Source organism: Phocoena phocoena, chromosome 5 (assembly GCF_963924675.1).
Source record: "Phocoena phocoena chromosome 5, mPhoPho1.1, whole genome shotgun sequence".
In the NCBI taxonomy this organism is placed as follows: Eukaryota; Metazoa; Chordata; class Mammalia; order Artiodactyla; family Phocoenidae; genus Phocoena; species Phocoena phocoena.
In genome coordinates, this window is record NC_089223.1 from 46216233 (window position 1) to 46233216 (window position 16984).

General features: G+C 37.8%; 1 protein-coding gene across 1 annotated transcript in view; it reads left to right on the forward strand.

Annotated features, from left to right (window-relative positions):
* Window positions 1-16643, forward strand: part of CCDC158 (coiled-coil domain containing 158) — a 77808-nt gene extending 61165 nt beyond the window's left edge. The window contains exons 19-23 of the mRNA XM_065878100.1: window positions 1751-1810; window positions 4513-4580; window positions 7054-7212; window positions 13976-14083; window positions 16567-16643. Of these exons, the coding sequence (XP_065734172.1) occupies window positions 1751-1810; window positions 4513-4580; window positions 7054-7212; window positions 13976-14083; window positions 16567-16643 (472 nt within the window). The remainder of the gene's footprint in view (window positions 1-1750; window positions 1811-4512; window positions 4581-7053; window positions 7213-13975; window positions 14084-16566) is intronic.
* Window positions 16644-16984: the final 341 nt, after the last annotated feature.

Sequence of the window (16984 nt, forward strand, 5' to 3'; positions counted from 1 at the left end):
GTCTGGTGGTGTGTTTTGGGGTGTCTGTGGCCGTATTATGATTTTAGGCAGCCTCTGTGCTAATGGATGGGGTTGTGTTCCTGTCTTGCTAGTTGTTTGGCATAGGGTGTCCAGCACTGTAGCTTGCCGGTTGTTGAGTGAAGCTGGGTGTTGGTGTTGAGATGGAGATCTCTGGGAGATTTTCGCCATTTGATATTATGTGGAGCTGGGAGGTCTCTTGTGGAACAGTGTCCTGAACTTGGCTTTCCCACCTCAGAGGAGAGGCTCTCCCACCTCTCCCACCTCAGTGGCATAGCCCTGACACCTGGCTGGTGCACCAAGAGCCTCTCCTCCACACGGAAAGAAACAGTTAAAAATGCAAAGATGACTCCTCCCAGTTATGACCCACAGCTGTTCTTGCACATCCTCTTCAGAGAAGCTCCTCAGGGATATCTGAGCTGCTGCCGCCTGTGCTAGAGTCCTCAGTAAGATCCCGGAGTACAGCTTAATTCGCAACTTTTAGGTTGTGAGTTTTCTTCAGTCCACATGTGTGTTCAACTGCTAGGGTTGGAGGGTCTCCTGCAGAGGCGGGGGGTGGCTGTGGCTCACAGTGGGTACAAGGACACTGGCAGCAGAAATTCTGGGAAGTACTCCTTGGTGTGAGCCCTCCCAGAGTCTGTCATTAGCCCCACCAAAGAGACAATAGGCATTTTTAAAAATTTACGTATTTTATTTATTTTATTTTTGGTTACGTTGGGTCTTTGTTGCTGCACACGGGCTTTCTCTAGTTGCGGTGAGCGGGGGCTACTCTTCATTGCGGTGCACGGGCTTCTCATTGCGGTGGCTTTTCTTTGTTTCGGAGCACGGGCTCTAGGTGCCTGGGCTTCAGTAGTTGTGGAGTGTGAGCTCAGTAGTTGTGGCTTGTGGGCTCTAGAGCACAAGCTCAGTAGTTGTGGCGCACAGGCTTAATTGCTCGGTGGCATGTGGGATCTTCCTGGACCAGGGCTCAAACCTGTGGCCCCTGCATTGGCAGGCGGATTCTTAACCACGGTGCTACCAGGGAAGACCCACCATTTTTTTTTTTTTTTTTGCTTATTTTACATTTTACTGCTGTTTAACCAGATGAAGATATTTATATGGTATGCCATTCCAAAATCGGAATACTTTTTCTACATTTACATGTATTTACAATAGCTTACATAACTTTTGAGAGAAAGGTAGTCTGAAAGGAAGTTACAACAACCTCAATATAGGATTATGAGAACCTTACTGAAAACAGTTCTATTTGTATTAATAATTGAATAGCTGAATGTTTAAATGAAATCATAAAAGGATCATAAAGAAATGAAGTCCATAACCCCTAAACAAAGACAACTTCTGAGAACTGACTTTAGCCAAAAAGGAAAAAGAGCTAATATTAATTTGTTACTCATGTCAGACACAGAAGCCATTGCCTGCAGATCTGCTGCATTCAATACATGGTTCTCAGGCTGACACTGAAGAATCTCCCTAACTCGTCACCACCCTGCTCTCCTCCTGTATTGTGCTCTAACCAAGACAGACTACTCCTGATTCCCAAAAGGGGTTCATTTCCTTCTGTCTTCAAGCTTTTCTCCATACTGTTCTCTCCACTGGGAAGAGCCAGCGCCCCAGTCTCACTCTTTTGAATCTGCATTTGTCTAAAAGCAGTATCCAGAGGAACAATTTTGTTTGATCACTAAGTTAAAATTACGTCACGTAGTCTTTAACTTCTCCCACCCTCTGCCAACAGAAGCAACAACTCATTAAGGGAATGCACTGAAGGCAGCGAATCAAGTGAAACTCTTCGCAGGTAAGAAACTCTCTCTCCAGCCCCTGACTTGCAAAATGTCCCCTTTACTACTGTTCATTCATTAATTCAGAAGATCGTTAACTGCCCATGATGTGCCACACTCTGTGCTAGGCCCTTAGGATGTAACAGTGAGGAAGACAGATACGGGCTCTGTCCTCAAGTTGCTTATAGTCATAGGGTCTATTTATTGACTGACTGCCTGGAAAAAAGCTTTTATCTTTTCTATTTTTACCACTTGTAAAAAATAGAGATATCAGAGCCCTCTTTGTATGATAAGAATATGAAAATGAATTCTAGGGTTTAAATTCCATTTAGGCAAAGAAAGGGTTCTTCATTACTGTATCTTCAGCACCAAGCATATTGCCTGTCATATAGTAGCTGTTCAGGAAATATTTGTTTAGTGAATGAATTAAGACAGATACTTTCTTACTGTCCCTGCTGTTTGATCAATATTCAGTGAACTTGAATCTTTCTAAATACAGCTTTCTCATAGCCTAAAAGAAACAAGTTTTGATTTTCTTCTCACCTGAGTGTGTAACATTACATCGTTCCTGTTAATAATATCTGCAGCTATCTACTGCATATTTTTATTTTTACTATTGTATGGGTGTTTTAGACTCATCTCATTTAGTCTGTCTAATCGAATCTATGATATAGGCATTATTACCCCTGTATATAGGCTAGAAATGGAGACTCAGCTTGCCAAGCAATTTGCCAAGTCATACAGCCTGTAAATAGAGGAGCCAGATTTGAACTCAGGTCTAGCTGGTTCCTGAGCTCAGGCTTGTAACTGCTCCTGTGTTCTGCCTCTGAGTACCTGAACAATCAAGATGATGGCAGGGCTGCACTCCTTGCAGAAGCCCTTGGGATTAATGCATTTCCTTACCTTTCTTTTTTAGAGCTTCTGGGCCTCTAGAGCCTCATTCTTTGCACTCTTTGCCTTGTGGCTCCTTTCTCCATCTTCACACCCTATGACATAGCATCCTCCGGTCTTTCTGCTGAGATTGTCACATCACCTTCTCTCTTCTGTGTGAAATCTCCCCCTGCCTTCCTCTTTGTACAGAGGCTTGTGATGGCATTTAGATAATGTAGGTATATCTCCACATAATCCAGGATAATCTCCCCGTCTCAAGATCCTTGACATAATCACATCTGCGAAGTCTCTTGTGCCATATAAGGTAACATTCATAGGTTCTTGGCATTTGGACACAGATATATTTGGCAGCCATTGTTCATCCTACCACATCCTACTTTTTAGGCCATTTTACCATTCGCATGTACCATCGTGGTGGACTCTACAGTGTTTAGTGTGGATGTTTTAAATCTCCAATCTCTTGCAAGTTCCAGTCACTTCTGTGCATCAATTTCAGATTGATCGCCTGAAGTACACCTCAGACTATGTTTCCAGCCCCCAAACCTTCAAAGGCTCCCCATTGCCTACTTCAGCAAGAACAAACTGCTTTCCCTGATAATTAAAACTAGCCACAATATAGCCATGACCTTCCTTTCCAAGGCTTTCCTCCTAATATTCTCAAACTTTTTGGTCTCAGGATCCCTTTGCACTCACAAATGTCAGTGAGGATTCCAAAGAGCTTTTGTTTATATAGGCCATTTCCATTTTTAGTATTGGAAAATAAAATTTAATTTTAAGCATTAAAAAATTAAAACATTTTGATATTTATTCACTTAAAAGTAACAAAGTACATTATATATTACCATAATAACATATTTTATTATGAAAAATATGTCTTTCAAAAAAAGTCATTAAGACTTAATCGTTAAAAATCTTTAAATCATCAATTTAACGCATGACTTAATAAAAGATAGCTGTATTCTCATATCTGCCTCTGCATTTATCTGCTGTGGTATCAGATATCATGGAGCCTCTGGGAAACTCCACTATACACTTGTTTGAGACCGAGAGTTAAAAAGAAAGTAATACCTTAGTATTGTAATAAAAATAGTGTTGACCTCACAAACCCTCTTTGCAAGGGCACCACCTTCAGAGCTGCTGTCATAATATTATCAAACTGGTACCCATCCTACAGAGAACTGTGTAGTTTAGTTCAACTTACTGATTTAAATAGGTCTGATAGTTTTGTAAAGCAATACTTATTGCTAAGAGAGGTGTTTTTTTCCTTTGGTTTTTAAAATTTTAAATGAGTCATTAAGATTGCATCTCTTAGAATCCATAAGAGAAACATTGGGTTTTATAGCTATTATTACACAAAAATGAATTTTCTAACCAAGATTATATATTATTACCTTTTCATTCTGCAAAATGTTCATGGGCACTGAATACACAGAGATGATGCAACTTTGGATCTCCCTCATAGGGTATTTTAGGACTTCTGCAGTTTTGGGTTATGGCTGCCATCTTGGGCTTTTTTTCTTTTTTTGCGGTACGCGGGCCTCTCACTGTTGTGGCCTCTCACATTGCGGAGCACAGGCTCCAGACACGCAGGCTCAGCGGCCATGGCTCACGGGCACAGCCGCTCCGTGGCATGTGGGATCTTCCCGGACTGGGGCACGAACCCGGTCCCCTGTATCGGCAGGTGGACTCTCAACCACTGTGCCACCAGGGAAGCCCTGGGCTTATATTTTAAGCCATCACTTTTGCCTTCATTAGCTTGTTTCTGTCAATAAATCTTAACACTGAGTTTTGAAATGGAATTTTTGCATGACCATTCTTATGCTTCCAGAGAGCCAGTCACATTACACACAGGAGAGTTGGAAGATCCACCTAGTTGCTTCGCATTCCCATCTGCAGGTGAGTTTTTAATGAAAGCACAGAAATGGAGCCTGCTTAAAACCCTGCAGTGGCTCCCCTTTCAATGGTTCCCTCCACACTGCTAGTCTCCTCACCACCTTTAAAGCCTTTGCTCAGATGTCACTTTCCCAGTGAGACCTACTCTCACCACCTTATGTAAAAATTATAACCCTCTCACAATCCCAGTCCCCCTTATCTTTTTCTTTTTTTAAATTACACTTAGCATTTTTTATACTATGTAACTTACTAATTCATGTTGTTGATTGTGTGTCACCTCCTGCTAGACGAAAGCTGCACAAGGGCATATGTCTTTAGTTGTTTGGTTCCCTGATATATCCAGTACCTAGAACTTTCCTGGCACATAGCAGGTCCTTAATAAATAATTACTGAATGGATGAAAAGAAAAGAAAAAGAAATGAGACGGATGGTTCTCTATATACTTTCCAAAGACAAAATGTTCTCTATAAAACAAGGAGATCAAGGAAGAGATTGAAAGATAACAGAATCTATTGAAAAACAAAATGGCACAACTCGGGCTAGATATGGAAAAGAAAAAATAATAACATTACAGAGGAAAGCCTTAGAAAAATAAGAATTAGGATATGCATGACTGAAACCATAGTCAGGGACATGATGGACCCCAAGAGAAAATTACAGAAAAGGAATTTTTAAACCTAAGAAGCATGAAAGATAATGATACAGAATATGTTAGATTTGGAAGGCGAAGGCAAATCAGCAGACACGTTATCAGCCTTCTTATGGAAGAGAGCAAAATAAATGGGAAAGAATGATACTGTGAAAATGATGGTTATTCAACAAACTGTAGCTATAAATCTGGACAGTAATAGTGTAAATAGGGAAAATCGAGGTGTGAGGTGAAATAGATGGAAGAAGGTAAGTTTCCATATTTTCTTGTCTTTTTTTTTTTTTTTTTTTTTTTTTGCGGTACACAGGCCTCTCACCGCTGTGGCCTCGCCCGTTGCGGAGCACAGGCTCCGGACGCACAGGCTCAGCGGCCATGGCTCACGGGCCCAGCCACTCCACGGCACGCGGGATCTTCCCGTACCGGGGCACGAACCCGTGTCCCCTGCATCGGCAGGCGGACCCTCAACCACTGCGCCACCAGGGAAGCCCTTTTGTCTTTTGTAGAAGAGTATCTATGTATACCTAAAATAAAAACATAATATTCTTAAATAAAATAATTGCAAATTTTTATTTTTAAACCTTTAACTTGTGAGAAATCTTTGAGAACTAATATTTTGAAGAAAAGAGCATTTATTTGAAATTGAACAATTCTTTCAGGTTTTACTTCACTTATATGTTTATACTGTTGTTTCAATGTTTACCCAAGAGAATACAACATATATCCTTGTTTTATTAGATTAATATGTGAGTGCCTTTGCCTTTTCTCATGAGTTGTGAGTACCTTAGAACATGTTAACTCCATTCACTTTCCTTCCAACTGTCATACAGTTGTTGTCACATGTAAAGGTAAAGGTAAATACCATAATGGATCATTTTGCATTGTGTTGTACAGTTAAAATTCATTTAGATACACCCACATATTCACACTTTACTTTCTATCTGCTATCATTTTACTTATGCCATTAACGTTCCCTTTAATGTATTCTCCCAGTTTCTGTTTTCCTGAACTTGTCTTTATTTTGTCCCCATTTTTGAGGAATATTTTTGCTGAGTATAGAATCTAGGTTAACATTTTTCCTTCACTTTGAAAATATTCCACTGTTTTCTGGCTTCCAGTGTCTCTACTAAGAAGTCAGCTCTAAATTTAAGTGTTGCTCATTTAAATGTAATCTGCCATTTTTGCCCTTCTGGCAGCTTTAAGACTGTTTTTGTCTTTGGATTTTTTGTGGGTTTTTTGTTTGTTTGTTTGTTTTTTGTGGTTTTTATTGATATACCTAGGTATGATTTTCTTTATTTAAGAAGAACTTATTTGGGGTTTGGAGTAATGCTGTTGAATCTGTGGTAGTCTGCGCCTCCATTATCCAGACCTTGTGGGTCTATATCTATTACCTGTATTTTTTTTCTCTTGGTTTTCTGCCATGTTATTTTGTCTCCTCATATGCCTGGTTATTTTTATTGTATGACAGACATATGTGAAAAATTGTACAGATGGTTTCAGACTTAGAATATGATCACCTTCCTCCAGAGAGCATTCATGCTTGCTTCTGGTACACAACCAAGGACACCAGCAATCCCAGATCAATTTAATCCAATCAGGAATTAAGATGACTTGAAGATGGACCTCAGGATCCCCAAGGGCAGGTCCAGTTCCTTATTCCTATGATGTAGCCCTTTTCTGTTCCAACACAAAGCCTTGGGGTTTTACCAGAACACACCCCAGCCCCATGATTGGGAACATAGTCTCACGAGAGTTTGATTTTTTTGAGAGGTGCAGCATACTATTTTTAAGTAATTCTGTCCTTTTGCTTTTGTTCTTGTAAAATTTTAGGAAGTCCATCTGTGAAAAATTCAGCTTCTCATTCATTCCATTCTTCTCCTAAGAAGTCTCCAATTCACTTATCCCTAACCAGTTCGGCTGAAGACTCTATAGGTTCCACACCACAATATAGATCCAGCAAGCCTGTTCATTCACCTGATTCTGTTAAAGGTAAGAATAACCTGATATAACTGATGAGAGTAATTGATTTCCTACTCCAGTGACTTAAAAGTTCTATAATTGGAATTAATAAAGGTTCACATGGTGTTCTTATACGTACACTCTAATTGATGCTGTGTGGTGGGTGTGTGCTTAAGTGGGTCTTCCTTATTTGTTTATTTATTGAGTCTTATTTAAATAGAATAGTTACTGTATACCACATACACACACACCCCTCAGTAAATATACATACATATTATAGGTAAATATTATCTGTTTCTTTCTCTGACATGAATAATGACCTTTTTTCTCTATTTTATTATAAGATTTTGAGTCTTCTTTTAAATGCTGAGAATGACTTTTCTTTCTTTTTTTTTTTCAGTTTGGAGGAAATTTTATACACCAGGTTCTTATTAGTTATCTATTTTATACATACTAGTGTATATATGTCAATCCCAATCTTCCAATTCATCCCACCCCCACCCACCTTTCCCCCCTTGGTGTCCATACGTTTGTTCTCTACATCTCTGTCTCTATTTCTGCTTTGCAAACTGGTTCATCTGTAACATTTTTCTAGATTCCACATATATGTGTTAATATACGATATTTGTTTTTCTCTATCTGACTTACTTCACTCTGTGTGACAGACTCTAAGTCCATCCACCTCACTGTAAATAACTCAATTTTGTTTCCTTTTATGGCTGAGTAATATTCCATTGTATATATGTGCCACATCTTCTTTATCCATTCATTTGTTGATGGACACCTAGGTTGCTTCCATGTCCTGGCTATTGTAAATAGAGCTGCAATGAACATTGTGGTACATGACTCTTTTTGAATTATGGTTTTCTCAGGGTATATGCCCAGGAATGGGGCTGCTGGATAATACGGTAGTTCCAGTTTTAGTTTTTTAAGGACCCTCCATACTGTTCTCTATAGTGGCTTTATCAATTTACATTCCCACCAACAGTGCGAGAGGGTTGCCTTTCCTCCACACCCTCTCCAGCATTTGTTCTTTGTAGATTTTCTGATGATGCCCATTCTACAATGAGGTGATACCTCATTGTAGTTTTGATTTGCATTTCTCTACTAATTAGTGATGTCGAGCAGCTTTTCATGTGCCTCTTGGCCATCTGTATGTCTTCTTTGGAGAAATGTCTGTTTAGGTCTTCTGCCCATTTTTTGATTGGGTTGTTTGTTTTTTTAATACTGAGCTGCATGAGCTGTTTATATATTTTGGAGATTAATCCCTTGCCAATTGCTTTGCTTGCAAATATTTTCTCCCATTCTGAGCGTTGTCTTTTCATCTTGTTTATAGTTTCCTTTGCTGTGTAAAAGCTTTAATGTTTCATTAGATCCAATGTGTTTATTTTTGTTTTTATTTCCATTACTTTAAGAGGTGCGTCAAAAAAAATCTTGCTGTGATTTATGTCAAAGAGTGTTCTTCCTACATTTTCCTCTAAGAGTTTTATAGTGTCTGGTCTTACATTAAGTCTCTAATCCATTTTGAGTTTATTTTTGTGTACGGTGTTAGGGAATGTTCTAATTACATTCTTTTACATGTAGTTGTCCAGTTTTCCCAGCACCACTTATTGAGGAGACTGTGTTTTCTCCCTTATATATCCTTGCCTCCTTTGTCATAGATTAGTTGACCATAGGTGCATGGCTTTATCTCTGGGCTTTCTATTCTGTTCCACTAATCTATATTTCTGTTTTTATGCCAGTACCATATGTCTTGATGACTGTAGCTTTGTAGTATAGTCTGAAGTAAGGGAGTCTGAATCCTCCTGCTCTGTTTTTTTCCCTCAAGATTGCTTTGGCTATTCGGGGTCTTTTGTGTCTCCGTACAAATTTTAAGATTTTTTGTTCTAGTTCTGTAAACAATGCCATTGGTAATTTGATAGGGATGGCATTGAATCTGTAGATGGCTTTGGGAAGTATAGTCATTTTCACAATATTGACTCTTCCAATCCAAGAGCATGGTGTATCTCTCCACCTGTTTGTGTCATCTTTGATTTCTTTCATCAGTGTCTTACAGTTTTCTGAGTGCAGGTCTTTACCCTCCTTAGGTAGGTTTATCCCTAGGTATTTTATTCTTTTTGTTGCCATGGGGAATGGGATTGTCTCCTTAATTTCTCTTTCTGATCTTTCGTTGTTAGTGTATAGGAATGCAAGATATTTCTGTGCATTAATTTTTTATCCTGCAACTTTACCAAATTCATTGATTAGCTCTAGTAGTTTTCTGGTGGCATCTTTAGGATCATGCCATCTGCAAACAGTGACAGTTTTCCTTCTTCTTTTCCAATTTGGATTCCTTTTATATCTTTTTCTTCTCTGACTGCCATGGCTAGGACTTCCAAAACTATGTTGAATAAGAGTGGCAAGAGTGGACATCCTTGTCTTGTTCCTGATCTTAGAGGAAATGCTTTCAGTTTCTCAGCATTGAGAATGATGTTTGCTGTGGGTTGTCGTATATGGCCTTTATTATGTTGAGGTAGGTTCCCTCTGCCCACTTTCTGGAGAGTTTCTATCATAAATGAGTATTGACTTTTGTCAAAAACTTTTTCTGCATCTATTGAGATGATCATACAGATTTATTCTTCAGTTTGTTAATATGGTTTTTCACATTGATTGATTTGCGTATATTGAAGAATCCTTGCCTCACTGGGATAAATCCCACTTAATCATAGTGTATGAGCCTTTTAATGTGTTGTTGGATTCTGTTTGCTAGTATTTTGTTGAGGCTTTTTGCAACTATATCCATGAGTGATACTGGTCTCTAATTTTCTTTTTTTTGTAGTATCTTTGTCTGGTTTTGGTATCAGGGTGATGGTGGCCTCATAGAATGAGTTTGGGAGTGTTCCTCCCTCTACAGTTTTTTGAAAGAGTTTGAGAAGGATGGGTGTTAGCTCTTCTCTAAGTGTTTGCTAGAATTCCCCTGTGAAGCCATCTGGTCCTGGACTTCTGTTTGTTGGAAGATTTTTAATCACTGTTTCAATTTAATTACTTGTGATTGGGCTGTTCATATTTTCTATTTCTTCCTGGTTCAGTCTTGGAAGGTTATACCTTTCTAAGAATTTGTCCATTTCTTCCAGGTTGTCCATTTTATTGGCATAGAGTTGCTTGTAGTAGTCTCTTAGGATGCTTTGTATTTCTGCAGTGTCTGTTGTAACTTCTCCTTTTTCATTTCTAATTTTATTGATTTGAGTCCTCTTCCTCTTTTTCTTGATGAGTCTGGCTAATGGTTTATCAATTTTGTTTATCTTCTCAAAGAACCAGCTTTTAGTTTCATTGATCTTTGCTGTTGTTTTCTTTGTTTCTATTTCATTTATTTCTGCTCTGATCTTTATGATTTCTTTCCTTCCACTAACTTTTGGTTTTGTTTGTTCTACTTTCTCTAGTTCCTTTAGGTGTAAGGTTAGATTGTTTATTTGAGATTTTTCTTGTTTCTTGAGGTAGTATTTCTGTAAACATCCCTCTTAGAACTTCCTTTGCTGCATCCCATAGGTTTTGTATCGTGTTTTCGTTGTCATTTTTCTCTAGGTATTTTTTTATTTCATCTTTGATTTCTTCAGTGATCTCTTGGTTATTTAGTAATGTATTGTTTAGCCTCCATGTGTTTGTATTTTTTACGTTTTTTCCCCTGTAATTTATTTCTAATCTCATAGTGTTGTGGTCAGAAAAGATGCTTGATACGATTTCAATTTTCTTAAATTTACCAAGGCTTGATTTGTGACCCAAGATGTGATCTATCCTGGAGAATGTTGCCTGGGCACTTGAGAAGAAAGTATAATCTGCTGTTTTCAGATGGAATGTCCTATAAATATCAATTAAACCTATGTGGTCTATTGTGTCATTTAAAGCTTCTGTTTCCATATTTATTTTCATTTTGGATGATCTGTCCATTGGTGTAAGGTGTTAAAGTCCCACACTATTATTGTGTTACTGTTGATTTCCTCTTTTACCAGCTGTTAGCTGTTGCCTTATGTATTGAGGTGCTCCTATGTTGGGTGCATATATATTTATAATTGTTATATCTTCTTCTTGGATTGATCCCTTGAGCATTATGTGGTGTCCTTCCTTGTCTCTTGTAACATTCTTTATTTTAGAGTCTATTTTATCTGATATGAGTATTGCTACTCCAGCTTTCTTCTGATTTCCATTTGCATGGAATATCTTTTTCCATCCCCTCACTTTCAATCTGTATGTGTCCCTAGGTCTGAAATGTGTCTCTTGTAGACAGCATATATACAGCTCTTGTTTTTGTATCCGTTCAGCCAGTCTGTTTGTTTTGGTTGGAGCATTTAATCCATTTCCATTTAAGGTAATTATCAATATGTATGTTCCTATGACCATTTTCTTAATTGTTTTGGGTTTGTTTTTGTAGGTCCTTTTCTTCTCTTGTGTTTCCCATTTAGAGAAGTTTTTTAGCATTTGTGTAGAGCTGGTTTGGTGGTGCTGAATTCTCTTAACTTTTGTTTGTTTGTAAAACTTTTGATTTCTCCATTGAATCTGAATGAGATCCTTGCTGGGTAGAGTAATCTTGGTTGTAGGTTCTTCCCTTTCATCACTTAAAGTATATCATGCTGCTCCCTTCTGGCTTGTAGAGTTTCTGCTGAGAAATCAGCTGTTAACCTTATGGGAGTTCCCTTGTATGTTATTTGTTGTTTTTCCCTTGTTGCTCTGAATAATTTTTCTTTGTCTTTAATTTTTGTCAATTTGATTACTACGTGTCTTGGTGCGTTTCTCCTTGGGTTTATCCTGCCTGGGACTCTCTGCACTTCCTGGACTTGGGTGGCTATTTCCTTTTCCATGTTAGGGAAGTTTTTGAGTATAATCTCTTCAGATATTTTCTCGGGTCCTTTCTCTCTCTCTTCTCCTTCCAGGACCCCTATAATGCAAATTTTGGTGTGTTTAATGTTGTCCCAGAGGTGTCTTAGGCTGTCTTCATTTCTTTTCTTTCTTTTTTCTTTATTCTGTTCCGTGGCAGTGAATTCCACCATTCTGTTTTCCAGGTCACTTATCCGTTCTTCTACCTCAGTTATTCTGCTATTGATTCCTTCTTGTGTATTTTTCATTTCAGTTATTTTATTGTTCATCTCTGTTTGTTTGTTCTTTAATGCTTCTAGGTCTTTGTTAAACATTTCTTGCATCTGCTCGATCTTTGTCTCCGTTCTTTTTCCGACGTCCTGGATTATCTTCTCTATCATTATTCTGAATTCTTTTTCTGAAAGATTGCCTATCTCCACCTCATTTAGTTGTTTTACCTTGTTCCTTCATCTGGTACATAGTCCTCTGCCTTTCCATTTTGTCTATCTTTCCGCAAATGTGGTTTTCGTTCCACAGGTTGCAGGATTCTAGTTCTTGTTTCTGATGTGTCTGACTTTTCTTTCTTATTTACATTCTCTTCAGTCTCTGCCTTTGTAAGTGCAAGTGTCTATCATACAAACTTACCAAAATGTTCTCATTTTTAAAATTTTAAGTTCATTTGTTATTCACTAAGACAGATGGGGAAATGATGTGATTTAGAATAAGAGCCTGATAAATAAGTGGACATTAAATATGTATATGTTGAATTGAAATTGAAATGTTTTTCATCATATATGACAGTGATTCAAACGGCCCCAGCGCTCTATGGTATCATTCTCTTTGATAAGGGATAAGTTAGGCAAGTTGTTGCATCATTGTTAAGTCCGTTCCTGGTCTTTTGAAATTCTATGCCTAACATATTTTTAGATCCTAAAAAAAAAGAAATCAGGACCTAATCACAGATTTTAGTACATTTTCTGTTTTACCATCTTTTTCTGCATTTCTGTCCTCCTTCATCTCTTATGCTTCTAAGTTATTCTTCAATATTTGAAAAAAATTTAGAGTAGCAAATTACAGCAGTATTATTGCAAGAGTAGAACAGTGCTGTTGGTCACCCCATTATTAATTTGTGGTTACATAATAGCGTGGCATTTTCTTTTTTTACCCTGTTGTCAGATACCCATCAAACTTCATACGTTTTGTGTTAACGTTAAAAATTTCTCAATGAGAAATTATTTTTTATTCTCTTGAACCAAAATAACTCCTAGATGATTGCCTTTAAAATTTAATATCTTGAAGTGAAAGAGTCTTTTGGTAGGAAAATGAGCCATCAAAAGTATTTTCAAAGTTATACAGCAAGTCAGAGGCTAAGCTCAAAATTAAAATCTTGTGATTGACAACCAGTATTTTTTAGAGGTTGACAAAACTTAGCATACTTACTAGAGGATAGCTCAAATGCTTCTAGCCTGTCCTCTGTTGCTACTGCCACATTTATTCTAGGTTCACTGTGGCCATGTCAGCATCTGTACTCCCCTCGCCCATCATTTAATACTATCCTCATTCAGGTGTCAAGAACTGAAATGGGCACTTGGCCACACACACACTCAGAGCTGTTGCCAGCATCAGTATTAAATCTTGTGCTTCCAAACTCTAAGTTACTGGAACTACTCAGGTTTGGTAGGAAAAGTTGTCATTTATAATGCAGAATGTATCATTAAACTTGAAGTGTTCTTCACACTCATCACATTTAATGCTACCTAGTTAAAATATAGTAAATCAGATTGGTTTGAAACAAAATCAGATAAGCTAGTATTGCAGTATCAGATAAAACATTTCTTTATTTTCAAATAGTGTTTTAAATTTTTCAGTATTTTAAAGGAAAGATTGTTTAACCTGTAAGAGAAAGATATCTAAGATGAAATACTGAATAGATTTTTAATACCACATCTAAGCAATTTTCTAATAGCTTCACAGTCTCAGCCAATAGAAACAACCGGAAAAACATGCAGGAAGCTTCAGAACAGACTGGAAAGCTTGCAGACTCTGGTAGAAGATTTACAGATGAAGAATGAAGGTACAGTGTACATTTTTGGAGAGGTCTTCCTTGTTCAAAAGAATACTCACCTTCCCTTCAGGTTAAGCCTCTTATCTGTAGTCCCACTGAAAAGGATCTTGAACAAGAAATTCAGAAAACCTTAGTCAAAATATGAGTGTCTTAACCATGCCTACTGCCTGGATTAATAGTGTGACCTTGGGCAGGTCACTTTAGCCCTGCTCTTCTCTTTCATCTAATAGGAATGATAATATGGCTGACTAGCCCTCAATAGAACACACGTTTTGAGTGGCTGATTTCACATGAGACTTTCCCATACACTGTCTTTCTTGTCCCTGTTAGGTCTGTAGATGAGAATTGGTATGGCAGTAGCCAAGATAAGTTTGCAGTTAATAGCCAGAAAACAAAACAACAGTATTTAGCCTTATAGAGGATTTAAATTAGCATGGGTATAGGAGACTGTGCCACCCCATGAATCACTCAATAAAAAGATAAACTGCATATAAATAGACTGAAGCAAAAGTAAATAAATAATAAAAAATGAAAAAAAAAATTTAAAAAATATATACTGAAGCTCTCCGAATGAGAAACTGTTGTACTCTGCAGATGATAGACAACTTTGGGGGCATAAATTTTAAGTGGATGTTCCCATGGATTTGGGAGGCTATCATGTTTTATGATTTGCTGACATGAATCCAGGAGCCTTTGTCAGAAAGAAATTAATTTTGGAGGATACATGTTATTCTCATTTCATCTTCCATCTCTAGAGAATATAAGTTGCTAGATGGAGGATAATAAATAATTTTCTAAGAATAAATCCTTTTAAAATAAATTTAACCTTATTAATAATAGTAATTGTTATTAGCACTTATTGAGCACTTATCAGCTATGTGCCAGGCCCTGTACTCAGTGTCTTACTAATTAGCTTCACAACACTGGGAGGTGGGTGCTAATATTATGTCATTTGGTGATGAGGAAGCTGAAGATCACCATCAGTCAATAAGTTTTAAGTCACACAGTGAGTAGTAGAGCTGGGACTTGATCTCTGCAATTTCTAACTCCAAAATGCACATTTTTTAATGTACTAAAGTTATTCCAAATTGTTACTAAAGAAAATTAACAAATTCTTTATGATAACTCCAGATGCCTGCATATATAAACATAAAGGAAAATGTTTGAGTTTAAGTTTATCATGACTTTTTTAAGGAAGATGCATTACCTTATTGGCCCCATTTTTATCCACACTTTGACTTATATTTCGGACTTCACCTGAGTCATCCTACCATGTAATAATCCAAATGGAAAACATGTTGGATTTGTTTAAAAAACTTTTAAAAAGTTTTTTTAGACGAATACTTTTCATTGGATGCACTGTCTGGGTGGAGTGTGTCTTGGAAATTCCGCAATAGCTATTTTGGAGAGAATTTGGGGAACATTTCTCAAAACTTAAAGTGCATGTGTTCTTTTACCCAGAAACTCTACTTCTAGCAATTTATTCTGCAAGGAGAAATTGTACATACAAAAGTCTGAAGTATTTCCTAGAGCATGTTCATAAACAAAAATAAGAAACAACTTTTAAAAATGTATTGACTAACATGATGCATCCACACAATGGAATACTGTGTAGTCATAAGAAATCACGAGCTGAACTGGAAAGAGGCTGACGTTTTGTTAAGTGAATAAAAGCAAGCTACAGAACAATTTCTACCACACATTTCCATTTGTGTAAAGAAGAAAACTCTGTGTGTGTGTGTGTGTGTGTGTACATGTGAAGATACTCACTGACAGGTTTACAGTGATGACCTGGGATGGGGAAGTTCAACAGATTGAGGGAACAAAATCAATGACCTTGGGCTTCCCTGGTGGCGCAGTGGTTGAGAGTCCGCCTGCCGATGCAGGGGACACGGGCTCGTGCCCCGGTCCGGGAAGATCCCACATGCCGCGGAGCGGCTGGGCCCGTGAGCCATGGCCGCTGAGCCTGCGCGTCCGGAGCCTGTGCTCCGCAACGGGAGAGGCCACAATAGCCAGAGGCCCGCGTACCGCAAAAAAAAAAAAAAAAAAAAAAAAATCAATGACCTTTACCCCTTTTTGTACCCTTCTGAGGTGTTCAAATTATTTACAATTAGCATGTATTACTTCTATAACAATACTTCTCATGTTCATTTATTTATTGGCTGGGCTACACAGCTTGTGAGATCTTAGTTCCCTGACCAGGGATTGAAGCCGTACCCTCAGCAGTGAAAGGGCAGAGTCCTAACCACTGGACCACCAGGGGGTTCTCTATCATGTTCATTTAAAGCAACTGAAAGAGCAAGGATTTACCCTTAGCTCTGTTTCATAATTTCAGTCTTTTAAAACATATGCTACTTTGCAGTTTTTGAGAACTTATTGAGCTCAGGCTGTATCTATGCTGTGGTAGCAAGCTGACCTTTTAAGAAGTGCTTAATAGAATTTAAAGCCTGAGTAATGTTGCTTTTCTAACTTTGCTTTATCAACATTTCCAGCAATGTCTTCAATGATCAAAAATCAAGAAAAGAGGATACAGAAAGTGAAAGACCAGGAAAAAATGTTACTAAAATAATACATTGCTTGCCTATTCTTTACAGAGAGATGATGCCCAATTAATTGTGGTGTTACTTATAATTAGTGCCCTGTGTACTTTTTTCTTTTTATGTGAAAATTTAATAAAAGATACCCTGTCCTGTAAACTCTATTTTGAAATAAACTATTCTTGAGTGCTCTCTCAGTAAAACTTAAAAGCAGTACTAGCTAGATGCAAAAGTACCTAATAGGTGTTATTTTGTGCTAATACCAGTGTGTTGGAATAATCACGTGTTTTTTTTTGTCATCTTTAGTGGTGCTGAGGCAATAGTCGTCTCTTTTTTTCAGCTTAAAATGCTTCTTTCACATGAAATTGAAAGA